We start from the raw sequence: 12473 nt of genomic DNA, 5'->3' as shown, positions 1-12473 counted from the left end.
CTGCAAACCTTAACCAACTCAGTTGGCAAGAAGCTCTACAAGTTAAATCAGAAGAAAACAAGGTCAGAGAGTCATTCAAGCTTATTTGGTCTCTTTATTTTGAAGTTTGCATTTCCAGAAACAGGGATCAAATCCTTAAGTTTCTCTATACGTAGAATATACATCAGTCTGTGATTCTGGTTTTTCTCTTTCTTTTTCATCCACTCCACTTTGAAATGTTATAAATATTTTATTATTTAATTAGCACACTCATTGTTACCTGTAACATGTCTCAGAGATGGCAGGATTGAAGCCAGTTATTTTCCACTTGTAGTCCATTGTGTAAAGTCTAATAAAATATTCGAACTCAAAAAAATAGGTACAGGCTCTTAAATCTTTTGTCCAAAATGCTCCCAGCTTAATGTTGATTTATTTCACCACTTGTGGAGTTGTCTAAATGTCCGTAGGGTTTGGCTAGCCCTGAAAAGGTTTCTTTCTTAAACTTAATTGTCCCATATGTTGTACTACTCCACCTGAATTTCCTAGGATCAGAGATGATGGGACACTTAAAATCTCATAGTAACTTGTCTTTCAGTCTTATGAGGTTTGCAGAGGTTACGAAAAAGCTGTTGTTTACATTACATTTTGTATCTGATACTACTCAAACTCTGGGATTGCTACAGTTGTAACTCACCCTGTAATCGTTAATGTAATTAGTAATTAATTCGGAATGTTTTAATTATTCCTACTTTACTTTGTAAGACAGTATATTACTTGTTTAGGGGTTAATATTCACTGAGCGTTGTTAGGTTTGGTTTAGTTTAGTTTACTTACTTTAGATCTTAAAACTGTCTAGGTGACATTCAAAAAATCATCTTATACCATTTCTGCCAACCATGCCCACCAGTATATGGACTTCAGAGACATGTGGAACTTTTGAGTGCAATGCCATTGAAATTCATCACAATACAACAAATAAAAAGGAGGTCACACCTCCAAACCCATTAAACAACTTTTTTTCTGGAAAATTAAAAAACATTGCAGTTATCATGGAGTTGTAAGATCCACCTCACAGTGCTTGCCTACAGCTGGATAATGCTAGATTTCTTCCCATAGATCAGCCCCTATCTAAGGCCAATAAGCTGCATGTGGAATTGACAACAGAGTGTAAACTGACTCCCCAACAGGAGGGCTTACATGCAGGAGTTCCCTCTGGCTGGTATTTTACTGCTCTGGACCCTTTCAGCACACTCAAATCCCATCATTAAAAAAGAATTATACATACTGTACTGTCTAAGGGAATCAATATGGCACCTCCCTCCTCCCATATGTATAAATACAAATATACAGAGAAGGAATGTTCTGGGCACACAATAAGCTATACCCTCATACTGTACTGTCTAAGGGAATCAATATGGCACCTCCCTCCTCCCATATGTATAAATACAAATATACAGAGAAGGAATGTTCTGGGCACACAATAAGCTATACCCTCATACTGTACTGTCTAAGGGAATCAATATGGCACCTCCCTCCTCCCATATGTATAAATATACAGAGAAGGAATGTTCTGTAGACCTTAATGCTATGTATGTAAATAAAACGAAATGTTAGCAGTACTGTTAGTCTGGATTTGTCAGCAAGTAATATAGTGGATCCATATGTTGTTTTGGAATGAAGTGTTGACATGTGACTAGATGAGAGCATGAGGGGATACAGATGGAGACCCCATATGGACTGGAAGAGAACAGTTGTGGATCCTGGGGGGTTACACTCTCTCTGGAATCAGCCAATTCAGAAATGACATTGAGGCTTCGAATCCCAGGAAACAGGCCTGTAAATAGACACATGTATTGAAGGACACAGATCGGAGAAACTCATTGAGTGCACACTCAGCAGTCGGCATCAATAAAGATACCCAGTCTCAGAAGCAAATGTTCAGCTACACACTAAGATACGTCAACCTTTTCTCTCCATTCTGCCCTTGCTGTGCCCCCTGCTCTGGACAATATCAGAGGACTTTGGGTGACATTCTGGGTGAGAAGAGGGTCAGGGTGCAATGGGGATGACCATGTTACTGTGGATGACTGGGCTTAAATCAGGGGGACTCCTGCAAAATATGTTTTACTATGGAATTGTAGAAGAAAATGAGGCATTTGTTTTGCCAGAAGCTTTAAGGTCATGTCCTAGTGTGATGGGAAATGGGGGCCACATACTGCATTGGCTGGGAAGGCTCGGAGCATGGCGGCAGTAAATCCTCGATACAGTCCACAGGGTCCCTCCGACTGCAACACTTCCCTCAGAACCTCCAGGACATTCTTATAGCGATTCTCAGGAGCTGCAACAGAACATAATGTGTGGGAACTAGAGGTTTCTATCGGCTGCCCTTAGCAACTGCACCAGGAGCTACAATTCAATGCTACAAAGTTCAATCAAAAGTTTGGCTTTATTGTGTAAATTGTGAATAGATTTAGGGCTAACTAAGTCATTCATTAAGCATTGTACTACTTGATTAATTATTTTATACAGACGTATTAGTGCGGGCCGATAACCTCGCAGACCTCGCACCCCCATTTGTGGGTGTCAGGCAGGTCCAGGTTTTCCTTCTTACTCTGCAGACACAAATATTATTATACATAGATTTGCCAATATGTTATTGGCAGGGCGGGTCAGCGTATGTCTATAAAAGGAATTGAGAAGTCAGGTGCGGGCGGACTTGGGTCCGGTTTTACTTAATCCACACATCACTAAGGGACGTGTTTTACCTGCTACTTGCTTGCTTTCAAGGCTAAATATTCCAAATGGTTGCACTTTTATTCACCGCCACTACGGAAATGGCTGTAGCTGGGAAGGGTGGCAGATACTCCCTTGGTCAACTTAAATATATACAGTTTAGCATGGTTGGGAAAATCCTAGATGGAAAGTGTATCCCTCCCACAATCCTCTATGAAGCAGAGGGAAAATGTGAAAATGAGGCTGTGAGTAGCAGGGAGGTGATTAGCCTCACCTGGAGTAAAAAGGTAGGGGGGGCTCAATTAAGGCTCCTCTCGGCCCTGGAGAGAGAGAGAGAAAGGAGAGCTACTGGAGGTAGGGTTGCCACCTTTTGCAAATTTTTTTTCTGGCTGGTGGGGGGCGGGTATAAAAAGGGGTGTGGTGTGATGTCAAAGGGGGCGGGTTGTGACACAAAGGGACGGGGCCACAGGGCGGCCAGGACAAAAACCAAAGGACAAGCTAAGTTTACAGGGGATTGGGGGCGGGCCGAGGGGTCTTTTTAAGGGTATTACAAATTTACCAGCAGCTACATTGCGGGTAAATTTGTAATACCTGCCCCGGCCTTGGCAGGTGTATTATTGGCCGGGTGGCACCCCTAATAATCCACATTTTTAAAAAGGTTTCCTTTTTCTGTGTAATAATAAAACAGTAACTTGTACTTGATCCCAACTAAGATATAATTAATCCCTATTGGAACAGAACCAGCCTATTGGCTTTATTTCATGTTTATATGATTTTCTAGTAGACTTAAGGTATGAAGATCCAAATTATTGAAAGTCTGTTATCCGGAAAACACCTGGTCCCAAGCATTCTGGATAATAGGTCCAATACGTGTATTGGAATATATGGACAAACAATCCCTGTTTTGCTTATAGGGGATTTTTTTAGTATCTTAACGGCTTTCTGTTGCACGAAAACATATTTCTTTAAACGCATCAGTTAATAGTGCTGATAAAGCAGAATTCTACACTGAAATCCATTTTTTAAAAGAGCAAACAGTTTTTTTTTTATATTTAATACTGAAATCTGACATGGGGCTAGACATATTGTCAGTTTCCCAGCTGCCCTCAGTCATGTGACTGTAATAAACTTCAGTCTCTCTTTACTGCTGTTCTGCAAGTTGGAGTGATATCACCCCCCCAGCAGCCTAACAACAGAACAATGGGAATGTAACCAGATAGCAGCTCCCTAACACAAGAGAGGTTGTGTGGACTGTTTGCTCTGTTTGCTGTGTTTTCTCCCAGGCCCTTGCAGGTCTGGGGGGTTAGTTTTCTCATTTATTTCTTCATTTTTTCATTTATTTATTTATTTTTTCCTGCAAAGCTACCCCCTCCCCATTTTTTTCCTCCCCCTCATCACACTTTTAGCCCCTCTTCTATCATGAAGAAGAAGGGAGCCTTGCCTTCAAGCCGTGTGATGAAGACCCGGTTGGGTTCTAGCAGGAGGGCTGCCACTTCCAATATGGCAGAGCTTGTGGAGAGTGCTGTTGTAAGCAAGCCAAAGCTGACGCTGGCTACAGATGAGACTCTGATGGAAAGTGTGAGGCCCAGGAGAGTCTGGAAATGGATGCTGCGCTGGAGCAGGGAGCTGGAGTTGGAGTATCTGCAGGAAGCTGTAGAGCTGCAACAAAGGCAACCTCAAAAGTCAGTGCTGAGACTGCTGGGAATGGCAGTATGGAGTCTGGTGAACAGAAAATGGCCACTGATGCTGAGGAGCCAGGTTGCTACATTGCACTGGAAGAGACAGCATGGAGTTAAAGCATTCTCCAATGGAGGCAAGAAATGAGAGGCCGGTGAGTGAGGGGGTAGTGGGAGCAGAGACTGTGCTGCCAGGTGAGGGGGAGGCTGAAGTAGAGACTGCACTGACCAGTAATGGAGGGACTGTCATACAAACTGCATTGCAAGGTGCAGAGACTGTCATAGAATATGAGAAGATCATTAAATCTCTAAGAGACTTAAACTGTTGGGAGAGTAAACAGATTTCTCTGACTAAAGGCATTGACAGCTGAACCTGCTAACTGGGGAAAGCAGAGGCAAGGCTATAATTGGCTTTTGTAAACAAGGAGTCGGAGGAGACTGACCTGCAAATGAAAGACATTTACACTATATTGAGCCATGAAAAGAACTCTATGATAATAAGGGGATACAGGAGGGTGGAGGAAATGTTGCATCAGTGAGAATAATGAAAGTTACACAGCTGCTAAAGGAAAATGTATCAGTGCAAAGTTCTCCTACAAATAGTTCTGTTTCTGTGGGTCAGTGTATTGGCTCAGGTGAGCTGAATAATCCACTAAATGGCAGGGGGAGGGGCAGCTGGGAGGGAGGGGCAGCTGGGAGGGAGGGGCTGCTAGGAGGGAGGGGCTGCAGGCAGGTGAGGGAGCAGCAAGGTGTTTCTCTGCCTGGGGGTCTCAGTGCAACTGCTCCAGGTATGTCTGCAGTGGGAAAGGGGGCAAATGCTTCATCTGGAGAGATCACAAATGTTACACAGACTGTCCCTAGGCCAAGTTCTGATGTTAATGCTGCTCTTACTTTGGATCATGGTACTGCCCTAGGTGGGTTACATGATGGGGTGCATGGTGGGGGGGAGGGGCAGCTGGGAGTGAGTGATTACAGGCAGGTGAGTGCAAGTGAGAGTGAGCAGCAAGGTGTCTCTCTGCCTGGGGGTCTTTGTGCAACTGCTTCAGGAATATCTGTTGGGAGAGAGGGGGCAAAAGCGTCTGTTTGATGTGAATGCAGATGAGTAACCCTGTACTTCACATGGCAGTGGGTACTAATGGGTTAATCGCTGGTCACATGATACGCAGGAAATAGAATAAGTTTGAATCCCAGCCCCCCCCACTCTATCCTTATTTTCCTGCGCGTGAGCTCATCCCAATACCAGCAGGGTCTCTGGCCTGTGACTGCTGAAGCTCCAGGGTTAAATAAATGTATCTTATCCAGACCATGGCCTTCCGTTGCCGGTACCTCGCAGTAAGTCGCATGCTGGTTCAACTGGCGCAGTAAGTCGATGGTTGTATTCGAAATGATTTGAGAATGCAAACGAGGACAAGTGCTCTCCTCAGGTACATTCTGTTTAATAGCTTGAAGCCTGCTATATAAGTACAATGTGTTTTTAATCCATAGGCAAATTTCTATGCCTCAGAGTGTTTTAAATAGTGATTTTCCTTTCCCCCAGTTATGGGAAGTTCTAGTTAAGTGGATGAGCTGCAGGAGAATATCAGAGTGACTTTGATATATCTGGAGAAATTCAGCTTCTTGGGAGGAACCTGCATTATGTGAATCTCATTGTCTGCTAATTCGGAAAAAGAAGACCTAAATGAACATAGAACTGTATTGTTCCAGCTTTTCCATCTTATTGGACTTCCTTTCAGTCTGCAGGGTCATTTGCATATTGGATCTGCCTGCAGTATGAAAGATAATTGCATCAAGTTAGAAAACAAAAGTTACCTCTATTCCTGATTCCCTTCAGTTTATTGGATTTACCTGCACCGTGCAGGTTAATCTACATCTTGTTAGAAAAACACCTAACTAAAGACTAGGTCTCTATTGCTTCAAATTTTGGAGTGTGCAAGATAACTTGCATCAAGTTCAGAAAACACTTACTGAGGAATATGTCTATATTAGCTGATTACCTTCCAGTTTATTGGATTTGCCTGCAGTGTGTAAGGTCATTTGCATCTTGTTACAAGAGCACCTAACTGCTGATTAGGTCCATATGACCTGATTAACTTCCAGCTGATTCTGCTTAATGATTTACCTGTAATGTGCAAGATATTGTGCATCTTGTTAATAAAGCGACTAACTGAATAATAGGTATATATTGCCTGATTACCTTCCAGCTCATGCAGCTTAATAGATTTGCCTACATTATGCAGGATCATTCACATCTCATTAACAGAGGAGACCTTAACTGAAGCACAGGTCTATATTGCCTGATCCTCTTCCAGTTGGATTTGCCTGCAGTTTGCAAGGTGTGTATAACTATAACATATGTTGTATGCAGAATATGGGAATGAATACAGGGTTAGCTATGCCATTATCCATTCTGATATGATCACCTTTGTCTTTGGTGGACTAACACTTGCAGGTTCTATTCCTACAGTATACTAACGCTAAGCACCTGTACTAAGGCAAAGGGTGGAGAGTTGGAGGCTTGTTTGCATCTCCATATTTATATTCTGTAATATGTAAATTTCATGCTAATACTGTTTATATCAATAGTTAATCTGTATGGACACAGTAACACCTCTTGCTTATGGTCACTGTTGCAATCAGTGTGTTATATATTGTCTCTCTGAAGTTATCGTGCTGCCCGGTTGTCACCAGTAGTTTATACCGTATACATGTTTAAGAAGATGAGATGCCAGGCTCATTTATCTAAATGGAGCTGTGGTTAAGTAGACAAGAGGGCCTACTATAGCAACATGTAGCAACTATAGTTATACTGGACATTTAGCTTCACTACTTCCATGTTCCAATCCTCAATATTTAATGCTGCACATTTGTACTCATCATATTAGTGTTGCAACCTACTCCGCATATTTATACAGTGTATGCTCTAGTTTATTATACTTAATGGATACAAGCAACTATTCTAGCTTCTCAGCAAGTTTCTACTATGCAATCTGTAGTCTGTAATGACTCCATATATTATCTATGCAGGTACTTGATATATTATGCTTCCAGTTATCATTATTAGATTCACCATTGCTACTAGATTGAGATACTCATTGTACTAATGTACTCAAGCATGCCATGTTGACTTCCCCATTAATTCTGGTGTAGTTCTTCATTAATACTAGCTACAATCACTCTGTGTATAGATATTTATATACATACGCACTGTACTTATGCAGTCATCATTTTACATATGGCAGTTACTCAACATAATATATAATGTATATGTACTGCATGAGGCAAATCATGAATTATAAATGATGCATATGCAGTTCTACAACATTTGTAAGGTTGGTAATGAGTGCAAACACTATATACATACATAGGTGCGGATTCACCAGCTAAATTTACTGCAACTACTCAACGTAAATAATATACATTAGACAGTCCATCATTTTTCTGGATGGCACTGTTAATGATAAAGGTGCACATGAAGTCATATCTATAACTAGATTGTAACTACTTAGTGCAACATACGCTCTGCAGTTAACGGGTCAATTCATGACAATTCTCAGCATGTACTGCGTATTCTATCATCTAGAATAATATTATGTCAACTACACAGTATATTAAACCTGTACTTTGCAATTCTTCCTTTATCATGATGCAATATATAAAAAAGTATATATATAATGTACAATCTATAAGCCTGTTACTGGACATTCTACAGTTATCATGGCAGATGTAACTATTTAAGTCATGCACTTACTAGTCATATTTACTATATGTTACTATTAAATGCCTAATACTTATGCAAATCGTGGCATATTTATTCCATTCATTCATAGTTCTTGTACCAGCTGATTGTTATCAGGATTTATTTCCCAACTATCATCCTTATTACTCTAGTTCATTATTTATGGTTTTAAATGCATTTTCTTTGTATTAGTACTGTATACTTCTTGCAGTCCAGCATTATCATAGGTAAGTAACCTTACAGAATTATTCATGTTGCTCCTTGATTCAGAATTCTCTGCAAAGCTTCCAACATGGTGCAGGTAACTTTAGTGCAGAACAACGCTAATTATGAGTTCTGGTCCTGTAAGTAACCATGCAAGGTGTTAATACTTTGGTATCTGCAATTAATTATTGTTGCTACATGTTGTATATTGCTTTTCAATGGTAAATCTATCAATTAAGATTCAATGTATATGCTACAACTGAGTAAACCAAGACATGGTAAATTCAACATATTATAATGGGTTCTATATCTGCAAGTAATCTCTTTCATACAGATTGTTATACCATGTAAGAGTTCATCATAGATTCTGCTTGTAAGTTTAGCAGCTCATTTCAGTAGTATATTCCAGTTTCAGCTGTTAAGTGTATCTGTCTTGTAGTAAGAATGTACAGAAGTTGTTATATACAAGTCTATAGTCGTACAGTGTTCCCTACATGGATTAATGCTGCAGGTTACTACATTACTAAGGGGCATTGTAAAACTCTGATAAAATAGCTCAGATATGCTTAGTCATTGTGACAGTAAATTGACACTAACAAAGAATCAATGTTGTGTATTGCTCTTCTACATTGTGTTACATCTGTTTTTTTCCTTTTACACTACCCTACTAATATAGGGGGTTGACATTACTTTACTGTTTCTACACATGTAAGTTACAGCTATTCCTCTAAACCATTTTCTTTTCTTTTACAGTAGGTACCTCTGTAAGTTCATTCAAATTGGTGCTGTAGAATAGTAAAAAAACTTCAATAGCTGTAGTATGTATATAGTATCTTTTTTACCTTTCAGCAGATTGATACTTAAGTATCCATGCAACATGTCTTACTCTAGGCTACTGACTTACCCTTTTTAATTTTATACTGTGCAATTTCTTTTCACTGCAGCAGGTAAATATAATGTGCATCAAAACAATGCATCACCTTGTAATGTGGGTTTTATATCTTAAACCTTCTGTAGTTCATGTTTAGTACTATTTGTTATAGTGCAGCCAATTCAACACAATGTGTGGTATATAGTTTCATCATTTATGCTCTCATGTTGGCTCAGTTGGTCTTCTATAGGCATTTTTACACAATGCTGTCTTGTCTACTACTTTACACTGCATAATCTTACCAAGATGTTATTCACTATAATAATTAACATTATTTATCTGAAGGGTTTAAAAAATGATCTATCTTTCAACAGGTTAAAGTCCCTTTAACTAGCTCATCTACCATTTAACTTGTACGTATGGAAGGGTTCATCATACATACTACTAATAAGGAGCATGACAATACTTAAGTATTTTGGTTACAGAGTGGTGAGTATGAATTCAACCACAAAAATCTTTGGACTGGTTGTTCTCAGTAGGCAATGATGTTGCCATGTACTTTAAGTTCTAGTATCCTTTTTCTACAGTAAAAGAGGCCCAAAGATTACTGCAAGTACTATCTGGTCTTAATCTAGAACTATGCTATTGATATTATGGTACAGTATAATTACTGTGGTGTGTCCTAACATGGTAGTATCTCAGCGATTGTATAATTGAACTACTATAGATATGGTGTTGCAGGTATTTCCCTCCCTAATATGGATACTGCTTTGGTATGTCCCATTAGTAGCCACTGCCATGTGAAGTACAGGAAAAGGGGAAATCAAATGATACCGACATTTTCATTTCCAGGACTGAAGTTTGGCAGTGGGTACAGGTTTCCCGGCCCTAAGTGGGGAGAGCTCTCTTGTTACAGCAAAATAAGGATAGAGTGGTGGGGGCTGGGATTCCAATTTATTCTATTTCCTGCGTGTCACGTGACCAGGGATTAACCCATTAGTACCCACTGCCATGCTTCAGTACAGCAAATGAAAATCTCGGTAAGTATCATTTGATTTTCCCTTATCTGTTGGGAGAGGGGGGGCAAATGTGTGGGGGCAAAAGCGTCTGTTTGATGTGAATGCAGATGAGGAGTTGGAGGAAGATTCTGACAAAAGAAGGAATGTGTTTAAAATGAAATCAGTGAAAGAGAGGGAGGAATTTCCAGGCCGGCGCTTTGTGGCAAGAAAATTGATTAAGGGACTTATGGGATTTACCCCTATTGATGTGTTTGCCCTGCTAAGTATCACTGACACTGAAGGAAAAGCGCTTGTCAGAAAGACAGTGTCAGTAGGAAAAAGAAAGATGTTGCTGGGGAGTCTCAGGAGTTACAGTGGGAGTCTCAGGAGTTACAGTGGGAGTCTCAGGAGTTACAGTGGGAGTCTCAGGAGTTAGAGTGGGAGTCTCAGGAGTTACAGTGGGAGTCTCAGGAGTTACAGTGGGAGTCTCAGGAGTTACAGTGGGAGTCTCAGGAGTTAGAGTGGGAGTCTCTAGAGGAAGAGGAGATGATGGAGGAAGGGGAAGAGGTGCCTTTAGGGCCAAGAGTTCAGGTGAAGAGAGAGAGAGGCCAGTAACAGATCAGTTATCAATAAAAACAAAAAACATAAAGATGGATCTGTCACTTGATTTCCTTTCTATAAATGCCTGTAGCATTAAGAATAGGAGAACCTGCTTTGTTGCCTTTGAATATCTGAGACATACAGAGGCAGACATTGGAGGGAGAGACTTTCCTTTTGCTCCATAGCCTGTGAGCCAGCGGGGGGAGTAGCCATTCTCTTTAAGGGCACTTTGTGGTGAAGAAGGTGGTGGACATACAGGGGGGCAGGTGTATGATGCTTCATATTCAGCATTAACATTAACTCCTACGGCTAATTAACATCTATGGGCCTCAGTCTATTTCTGAGAGGAGGACGACTTTATTGACTGATGTCAAGCAGTTTCTATGCACTTCTGTCCCAATCAGTTAACCAGGTCTTAACTGCTGAGAGCAGAACTGGGAGGCTGAATAAATATGAGAGCTTGTTCTTTAAGACCAGTGCTGGGCCACGCTGGGCAGGCCTGGCCAATTTGTGGTCTCATGCGCATGCGCGAAGAGTTGGCAAGAGAAGGGAACCGGACTTGGGGTAGGCGACAGAGGAGGTACGTGCCTGGCACCCTCCCAGCTTTGCGCTCTAGGCACGTGCCTACTCTGCCTACCCCTAGTTCTGGCCCTGTTTAAGACTCTGATAGAAGATGCAGAGCTGCAGGACTTAGCCATTGTAAATGGGACAAAAGGAAAACACACATATTGATGTGGGGAGCGCAGCAGCAGAATTGATATGGTTTTTATCAAAAAGAAGGAAAGTTTTTCTACATAGTAACATAGTAAGTAAGGTTGAAAAAAGACACATGTCCATCGAGTTCAACCTTTTTTTTTTTTTTTTATAAACTACCTATCTGCCAGTTGATCCAGAGGAAGGCAAAAAACCCATCTGAAGCCTCTCCAATTTGCCTCAGAGGGGGAAAAATTCCTTCCTGACTCCAAAATGGGACCAGTCCCTGGATCAACTTGTACTATGAGCTATCTCCCATATCCCTGTATTCCCTCACTTGCTAAACACCATCCAACCCCTTCTTATACCTATCTAATGTATCAGCCTGTACCCCTGATTCACTTCCCAGCTCTCCCTGTAACACCCCTTTCCCTCCTCTAATCTCATTGGCTCCCTCCTGTCTGCTGGGAGGAGCTACTGGTGAATAAAGCATCCAACCCTTCCTTGTACCTATCTAATGTATCAGCCTGTACCCCTGATTCACTTCCCAGCTCTCCCTGTAACACCCCTTTCCCTCCTCTAATCTCATTGGCTCCCTCCTGTCTGCTGGGAGGAGCTACTGGTGAATAAAGCATCCAACCCTTCCTTGTACCTATCTAATGTATCAGCCTGTACCCCTGATTCACTTCCCAGCTCTCCCTGTAACACCCCTTTCCCTCCTCTAATCTCATTGGCTCCCTCCTGTCTGCTGGGAGGAGCTACTGGTGAATAAAGCATCCAACCCTTCCTTGTACCTATCTAATGTATCAGCCTGTACCCCTGATTCACTTCCCAGCTCTCCCTGTAACACCCCTTTCCCTCCTCTAATCTCATTGGCTCCCTCCTGTCTGATGGGAGGAGCTACTGGTGAATAAAGCATCCGACCCTTCCTTGTACCTATCTAATGTATCAGCCTGTACCCCTGATTCACTTCCCAGCTCTCC

At 41.4% G+C, this 12473-nt stretch overlaps 1 protein-coding gene and 1 long non-coding RNA gene across 2 annotated transcripts in view; one reads left to right on the top strand and one right to left on the bottom strand.

Annotated features, from left to right (window-relative positions):
- Window positions 1-1489: 1489 nt before the first annotated feature.
- LOC108698077 (mitochondrial carnitine/acylcarnitine carrier protein) overlaps window positions 1490-12473 on the bottom strand; it is a 35751-nt gene continuing 24767 nt past the window's right edge. Inside the window, exons 5-6 of the mRNA XM_018229299.2 lie at window positions 2196-2317; window positions 1490-1813 (exon numbers count right to left, since the gene is read on the bottom strand). Coding sequence (XP_018084788.2) covers window positions 1748-1813; window positions 2196-2317 — 188 coding nt within the window. The 3' untranslated portion in view covers window positions 1490-1747. The remainder of the gene's footprint in view (window positions 1814-2195; window positions 2318-12473) is intronic.
- Window positions 4314-6557, top strand: LOC108698078. The gene is made up of 2 exons (XR_001932552.2): window positions 4314-5812; window positions 5926-6557. It is a non-coding gene; the product is annotated as an uncharacterized LOC108698078 (long non-coding RNA).

The sequence above is a fragment of the Xenopus laevis genome, chromosome 8L (genome assembly GCF_017654675.1).
Source record: "Xenopus laevis strain J_2021 chromosome 8L, Xenopus_laevis_v10.1, whole genome shotgun sequence".
NCBI classification, from domain to species: Eukaryota; Metazoa; Chordata; class Amphibia; order Anura; family Pipidae; genus Xenopus; species Xenopus laevis.
Note: the sequence above shows the minus strand (reverse complement) of the source record. Positions and strands in the feature narration are given on the sequence as shown.